This window comes from Leucoraja erinacea, chromosome 26, assembly GCF_028641065.1.
Source record: "Leucoraja erinacea ecotype New England chromosome 26, Leri_hhj_1, whole genome shotgun sequence".
NCBI lineage: Eukaryota > Metazoa > Chordata > Chondrichthyes > Rajiformes > Rajidae > Leucoraja > Leucoraja erinaceus.
Genome location: NC_073402.1, coordinates 22,663,338 through 22,671,360, shown reverse-complemented (window position 1 = coordinate 22,671,360; position 8,023 = coordinate 22,663,338). Strand labels below are relative to the sequence as shown.

The window sequence follows — 8,023 nt, the reverse complement described above, 5'->3', positions numbered from 1 at the left end:
TATAATGGAATCCCCGTTCCCTAAAGAATGAGGGCATCTCTGATGCCCTGGAATGGAAAACCTCATCCTGGGCGCAGATGCGGCATAGACGGAGGAATTGTTAGTAGGGGATAGAGTCTTTACAAGAAGCAGGATGGGAAGAAGTGTAATCAAGATAGCTATGGGAGTCAATTAGTGGATATCCCTTTGAATCCAACAGTATTAATACACTGCAAAATTTCAAAAACTGCAGTTCAGATTCCAATGGCAAGTTTATTCTGATTTATTTCAACAAATTTATTAATCAATACTACAAGTAGCTGATGACAGAGATGTAATGAAGATACAAAATAATTCCTGGATTTAACTATTTAAGAAGAAACTGCAGATGCTGGAAAATCGAAGGTAGACAAAAATGCTGGAGAAACTCAGAGGGTGAGGCAGCATCTATGGAGCGAAGGAAATAAGAAATGTAGCCAATTTAGCCAAATCCACCACAGTGCGGTTTATTCTTAACTGCCTTCAATTCAAGGCCAGCAGGGAAGGGAAACAAATGAGAAAAGTGCATTTAGCAATCAAGCATGCTATGGCCACATTTCACCAGTGCTGAAGGTGGTGAATGGTGACATTGCTGGTTAGAGTGCTGATTATGTAGGTTACTGTCTGAGATGGCATTGACTTTGAATGTTATTGGAGATGCATTCACCCAAACAAGGAAAGCATTTCTTCACTCCGTGCTTGGTGTCTATGGGGAAGTCAGGGATGAATCAGCAAGTGGCCAATTCTGCACAAGGTACTCAGTCTCTGACCTCTAGCAGTGAGGGTGTTTGTGGCCGATCTTGTTAAGATTCCAGTGAATAGACAAGCCAAGAATTCAATGGTGCTACTATCTATCAAAGGGAGGTGGTCACTGCAGTCAGTGAATATCAGTGTTGGATGTGTGGCAGGATATTGATCAGGTCCACGGGAGAAAATTACAATGCAGAGCAAGTCCAAGGAACCAGTACAGTAGGAAATATCCAAGGACACATCGTGCAGTCAGGCTGCACCTTCGCCAGTCCTGCATGAGAGCAGTGAGAGGGTTTCTGGGAATTATGCTAAATGTGTATGGGTATGAGGAGGTAGCAGAGTCCTGTGCCAAATGTCCCTGCTCTTTATCCTGGAGCAGGTGGGCTGAGAACCAGTATAAGACTGGAGAGGAGGAAGCCAGGAACCTGGTTATAACCTGCGGAGAAAGCAAGAGTATTATTAGACACCTCACATCTTCCAGTCCACAAACAAAAGCAAAAATCACATACAATGGAAATCACGCTTATTAGAAAATGATGGAAATATTGCTGCAACTCAGGCAGCAGTTGTGGAGAGTGAAACCGGCTAATCTCAGCTCTTGTCAGCTCCAGCGCAAATGGAGCGACCTTCTTATATTTTGTAACCTAAATTAAACATTATCTTACAAACAGCGATTTCACTATACAAAAAATTAAAATGCGTAAAATTCCGTTTCAAATCAGTATGGAAGCTGAGTTTATTAATTCTTTCAATAGGGTTTCATTGCTTGAAAAAAGTGAAGTTATTTGACAGAGGAATGGAATGGAAATATTAGTTTAAATATCTAAAGATATAAGCAGAGATCAAGCAATCGGGTAGGTTAATTATTGGGTAGGTTATTAATGGCTAGGGAATTAAAGGGCAACGGGGAACAAGACAAGGATAGAGGAATTAGATTTGAAATATTAATATAGTTTTGGAGTATCCAGAAGAGTGATTGAATTAGCTGAGATATAAAAGAGTGTGGAATTGGGGAAAGAAAGATTAAACCTCTAAGATTCCTAATGATTTTGGAATGGACAGGAAAATAAGATTACACTGGGGGAAATTAATGGGTGTGGGAAGCTCCACGTGAATCTTTAGTGCACCCTGTGTTTATTGTCCTTTCATACAGTTCTCACCTGGATGTGCATGAAGCAAACACCAAATGCCAGCAGTGCTGTTGCATGAACAACATAGACAAACACACGATGACTGGAGAAGCCAGACGACGGTTTCCCATCCCCTTCTCTCTCTCCCTTCAGTTTTTTGTGGAGCAGGCCCAGGTGTATGCAATACCACGGATCACTTAGCACATACTGCTTGGCTGCCCATATACCCAAAGCTATAATCGGGAATGCCAGCAGGAAATTGGGTAACTGTTTGAGCTGGTAATATCTCATGAAGCCCACATTCCAGTAGGTATCCTGAATGTAGGAGTAAATTATGGGGTATCGGTGATGGCACCAGCTGGGCACAGCACTGTCCTTGCCTGGTAGACGATAGCCCTTCTCCCTGGCCAACTGCAGCAGATGTGGAGGGATAGTTAAAGCTGGATTTACAGCTGATCTACAAAATGTCAGGTATCCGTAATACTGAAAGAGTGCAAAGGGCAAAACGATCACCACTGATCCCACAGTTACCAGCAGTGCAGATCGGAGGATGAGATGCCAACACAACTTGTGCCAGTCCTTTCCTGTGAACTTCAGCTCAGGTCTCAAGTACAAAATGCATTGCTTTAGCTGCGAGTGAAACAGAAATCCTGCATTTATAATCCCATTGGATCGAGCTGCTGTAGACAAGGCAAACAGAGCGCAGCTGGTCAGAGGCCGTGCCTTCTCAAGGTGCAGCATTCCACTGAAGGACAGCAGCATGAAGATGCTTTCAGAATAGGCGGCTGACATAAAGACGCTGGCGGGGTTTAGACAGAAGAGGAGGCTGGAAAGAGCAGCCAGCCTGCGATCCTGAAGCACAGCGACACTTAGCTGGTAGAGAACGACGGCAGAGAGGACAAAGATGACGGTGTTCAGAAGCGTTGAGGCGAGCAGCAGCCGACTGTGAAGACCTAGCCACGGTTGCAGGGGGCCAAGGAGAGTCTCGGCCAGTGCCCGCAGGATCACAGGAAACAGTGGGAGGAAAGCAAAGTTTTGCTCGTAGATGTACCCAAATTCTGCTATAAACAGGAAATGCTGTGCATCCCAACGAGAGAAGCCACCGAACAGAATGTCCAGCAACACATCACCATTGCTTGGGCTGTGTAATCGGGGCATACGGAATGCATCGGCATTGTGGTCCGGAATCAGGGAATTAAACACCATCTGGTAAAGAACCAATAGATATGGTAAATATTCTCCCCAGCAAATGAATACAACATCAGCCTACCCTTGGACTATGCCAATCGCAAGTATCACTGTGGGACACCATATACCTTAATGCACATGTACCCCCTGTAAAATTACTGTGGTAAAAATGTACGAGGGGGCGCCGCACGATGGCTGCCTCGCCAACGGTCTGTCTACGTCTTTTTCCTTCTTTGTGTTTTTAGTTTGTTGTAAAATGTATGTTTTAAGTTTATCTTTAGTTTTGTATTATGTGGGGGGTGGTGGGGGACACTTTTTTAATCTCTTTCCTCGGTGGAGATGCGACTTTTTCCGTGTCGTATCTCCGTCCGCACTGCGGCCTAACATCGTGGAGTTGGCGGCCTCTTACTGGGACTTCTATCTGAAAACCGTGGAGACTGTGGACTTTAACATCTCGGAGCAGGCGATCCCTTTGCCTGGGGTTGGCCTTTGGTGCTCCAACCTGCGGGAGCTGTGGACTTTAACATCATGGAGCTCGGTCGCTGGTTAGCGATTGATTTTGGGAATTCCAAGCCGCAGGAGTTCGACCGCCCCTATGCGGGAGCTTAGAGCGCCCCGACGTGGGAGATCGATCGCCGGCTGCAGGTGGTTCGACTCCCCCGACCGCGGAAAGGAGGAAAGAAGATAAGACTTCATTGCCTTCCATCACAGTGAGGAATGTGGAGGAGCCGCTGTGGTGGACGATTATGTCAAATTTTATGTAGTTGTGGGTCTGGTTACATTTTTGGTATGACTGTATGGCAAACCAAATTCTTCATATATTGCAAAAAATACTTGGCTAATAAATTACGATTATGATGATTATGATTTAACTGATTTCAGGACGTGTCTGAAAGAGGCACTTTTCTAAAATGTTTAAAACTATTAATTAATGCTTTAAGCTATCATAATTGCAGCAAATTATATTTTAAATGGTCCAGAGGCTGTGGAATTGAACCATTCAAAACAAATAACCCCTGGATCCTTTCACAAGACACCTTCTGCAGGAGCTGTGCAAGGCTCAGCAGCCTACAGTTTTGTAATAACCCAGAGAGGATCAGCACCTTCAGTAATGTACAGATGGCAAAGTCAGCTCATTCTGGAACGGCACAGCAAACTGCATTTATGTACTGATTTACTATAGTTAAATGTTGTGTAGTAATTCACAGGAACTTTATAAAACTAAACAGACACTAAAACAAAAATGCCTGAAGTGAAGAGTAATAGTTTTGATTTAATTAAGTTCATGTAGGATAAGTGAAAAACAACAGATTTAGGAAAGATATTCCACACCTTAAGATCAAGACAACTGTCGGCTTGATGGAGCAATTAATATCAGGAATTCGTAAGAATTGAAGCAATAAATTTTAGGGATTGAAAGGAAAGTGAGGGAACAAGGCCAAGGCCAAAGCTCTTCTTTGCCAGACCAAAAGCCAATACGGGCGATCATGTATTGGGGTAATGAAACTTTGGAATAAATCCTCCACCTGTGAATGGACTAACAGTGATGGAATAGGACACTGGAAATGTGTACAGCTAGACAAGAGAGGCTTGAGGAGAATGATTTAGTCAATAGTAGCAATGGCTACAGATGGGTTGTGAAGGATGATGCTGGATTATTTACGATGGTCACACATGGTTTGTAGTTTCGATAATGGCCGCTTACAGAATATGCCTGGGTCAGCAATCGATTGAAAGGATTCCAAAAAAAATTGTAGACTTAGACACAGGTGATAGCAAGTTCAAGGGCAAATATCTCAATGTTGCTGAGAGTTTGTCAGTCAAGAGCAAATGGAGAGAACTGGAACTAATATGTTGTAGATAACGTCAACAAAGAACAGCACACAGAGTGGAGTCTGAGAAAAACTCAGGAGTTTGGTTTGGGAAACATACATAGTCTGTGTTCAAAGCCCAAATTTGTTAGCATGTTCGCTGATTCTTAACTATTTCCTTATTCCATACATTTAATGCTGATTGGAATGATATGAGAATTGAATGAGACTGACCTGGAAAAAGACGGCCAGAATTCGGGACAGGAGGGCAAAGTGTGCAACCATTTGGAGGTCAGATGCTGCCATTTTTCTGGTCCAAAATCCAAATCAAATTGAGGCACAGATCTTCTTTCAGTTCGACAGCAAATAACTCCAGTCATCTTCTAATTCCTGAAACTGTATATTTCAGAACAAAATCACCTGACAAGAACATCAATGCAGATTCTAAAACAGAGGAATTAGTTAGACACTCTTCTCAACAATACTGACACCCACACACACATCCACCTTTACCATGCTAAGTATCCCATTCATTTTTAAAACACTAATTCAACTCACCTTCTTTCTGCTGTTGCATCCCCTGTAATGTCGTATATATTATATTGACTCTTTATATTTCCCCTAAAGTTCACCTCACTTAATATTGAGATGTATCTGATAAGTCTCTTTCACCAGTCTGTCAACTGCTTCTATAATTGTTTGTAACATTGTCAACTTCTATATAATTAAGAATCTTCAAAAGTGTCTTTTCTAATCCCAAATTGGATGCATAGATAGGATTCTTGATTGGTACGGGAGTCAGGGATTATGGGCAGAAGGCAGGAGAATGGGGTTAAGTGGGAACGATAGATCAGTCATAATTGAATGGCAGAGTAGACGTGATGATCCGAGTCCACTAACTTATGAAAAGTAGATAAACACTTACAAATAAAAGAAGTACTTTGTAATGTGACCAAGTGAAAGGCAATATGCATATATTTGTTGTAAGAAGACCATAACAGTATCTCACAGTACAGTGGCGACAAGGGACTGCAGATCGGGTCACTTAATCACACAGCATAGAAACAGACCCTTTGGCCCAAATTCCTCCGAACCTTTCCTATCCATGTACCTGTCCAAGTGTCTTTTAAATGTTGTTATAGTACCTGCCTCAACTACCTCCTCAGGCAGCACATTTCTTATACCTCATGTGAGAAAGTTGCCCCTCAGGTTCCTATTAAATCTTCCCCCTCTCACCGTAAACTCGTCCTCTGGTTCTTGAGTCCCCTACTCTGGGGAAAGGACTGGCCATCTTATCCATGCCTCTCATGATTTTGTATGTGTCTACTATCGCAATGTTTAAGTAACATTTAGATTGTACATGGATAGGCCTGGTTTAGAGGGCTATGGGCCAAACGCAGGCAGGTGGGACTGGTGTAGCTGGGACATGTTGGGCCGAAGGGCCTGTTTCCACACTGTTTCACTCTATGACACTAAGGTCACCCTCAGCCCCACTAGGACCCGACCCTCTCCCCCTCCCGGTGCAGACGCTGTTGTTATGGCGATACTTCCGTTTCCTGCTGGGAGCCACGTTACCGTTGGATGGCTGAAGCCGGGCGAGGCCCCGCACTGGCCGCTTCCCCCGGACTGAGGCCGGACCGTACCGTACCGGCTTGCAGTCACCATTCCCGCCTTCCCTCCTCATTCACCGCCACACGAGGAACACTGGGCCGGTCGGGCCGGTCTGCGCCGCCGCTGACAGTGTCCGCCCGTCACCGGATGGGAGGAGAGGAGCGGCGGCCATGTTTGATACTGGCAATGACAAGTGATGGCTCTGGGTCTCAGAGTCTCCAGCAACGCAGAACGTGTTGCAAGCGCTCAACGGGTCAGGCAGGACATGCAGAGGGTAGGGATTGGGCGTGTCGAGTTGGGATCCTTCTTCAGGCTGGATCTTAGATTCTCAAGAGTTCAGCAACTCAGTTTCTTTGTCTCAGAATATCTCATCTCCAGGTCTGATGCAAAAATAATTGATCGACTCAAGGGACTCCAAGCGGCAAAATAAAGTTACATAGGAAATAGGTGCAGGAGTAGGCCATTCGGCCCTTCGAGCCTGCACCGCCATTCAATATTATCATGGCCAACTCAGTATCCCGTACCTGCCTTCTATCCATACCCCCTGATCCCTTTAGCCACAAAGGCCACATCTAACTCTCTCTTAAATATAGCCAATGAACTGGCCTCAACTACCCTCTGTGGCAGAGAGTTCCAGAGATTCACCACTCTCTGTGAAAAATGTTTTTCTCATCTCGGTCTTAAAGGATTTCCCCCTTGTCCTGGACTTCCCCAACATCGGGAACAATCTTCCTGCATTTAGCCTGTCCAACCCCTTAAGAATTATGTAAGTTTCTATAAGATCCCCCCTCAATCTCCTAAATTCTAGAGAGTATAAGCCGAGTCTATCCAGTCTTTCTTCATATGAAAGTCCTGACATCCCAGGAATCAGTCTGGTGAATCTTCTCTGCACTCCCTCTATGGCAATAATGTCCTTCCTCAGATTTGAAGACCAAAACTGTACGCAATACTCCAGGTGTGGTCTCACCAAGACCATGTACAACTGCAGTAGAACCTCCCTGCTCCTATACTCAAATCCTTTTGCTATGAAAGCTAACATACCATTCGCTTTCTTCACTGCCTGCTGCACCTGCATGCCTACTTTCAATGACTGGTGTACCATGACACCCAGGTCTCGTTGCATCTCCCCTTTTCCTAATTGGCCACCATTGAGATAATAAAGTTTTATGCAACATATTCTGGAAGTCTGGGCGAAGGTACTAACCAAACCTAGGGCCTGACGTGCAGGCATATGGCATGTTTTTCATGCTATTACAGGTTATTAAAGTTGCTGCTTTTCACCCATCTCTCCATAGCCTCCCTGGCCTTTCCCTGCAATGGTGCAGGACCACCTGGCTGCTGCACTGAACTGGCAGCCGGTGGAAAATGTGCATTGAATGTAAAGTTGGTGCCTGAACAAATGCTGCTCCATTAATGCTGTTCATCTTTGTGGGAATGGTCACACATAACTAACTGCAGACTGCTATCGAAATTATCTTTCACTGAAAAAAAGTCACGCTAGTTAATCTGCTACCT

At 44.4% G+C, this 8,023-nt stretch overlaps 1 protein-coding gene across 4 annotated transcripts; it reads right to left on the bottom strand.

Moving 5' to 3' along the window:
• Positions 1–232: 232 nt before the first annotated feature.
• Positions 233–7,123, bottom strand: pigv (phosphatidylinositol glycan anchor biosynthesis, class V). 4 transcript variants are annotated; one of them, XM_055656406.1, is made up of 4 exons: positions 6,546–7,123; positions 5,132–5,293; positions 1,929–3,104; positions 233–1,204 (listed from the first exon to the last, which is right to left on the bottom strand). In XM_055656406.1, the coding sequence occupies exons 2-4, from the start codon at positions 5,201–5,203 to the stop codon at positions 935–937; spliced, it is 1,518 nt and encodes a 505-aa protein (XP_055512381.1). In that variant the 5' UTR covers positions 5,204–5,293; positions 6,546–7,123; the 3' UTR covers positions 233–934. The 4 variants fall into 4 exon arrangements, with proteins under 4 accessions (XP_055512381.1, XP_055512380.1, XP_055512383.1 ...); XM_055656405.1 differs by having other exon boundaries at positions 6,473–7,120; XM_055656408.1 differs by lacking the exon at positions 6,546–7,123 and adding an exon at positions 6,134–6,413.
• Positions 7,124–8,023: the final 900 nt, after the last annotated feature.

Excerpts from the sequence above, each read along its gene's own strand:
- pigv (XM_055656406.1), bottom strand. The coding sequence starts at position 5,203 with ATGGCAGCATCTGACCTCCAAATGGTTGCACACTTTGCCCTCCTGTCC. Across the intron at positions 3,105-5,131 it reads TTCTGGCCGTCTTTTTCCAG|ATGGTGTTTAATTCCCTGAT; the intron begins GTCAGTCTCATT and ends GTTCTTTACCAG. Across the intron at positions 1,205-1,928 it reads TTTGCTTCATGCACATCCAG|GTTATAACCAGGTTCCTGGC; the intron begins GTGAGAACTGTA and ends CTTTCTCCGCAG.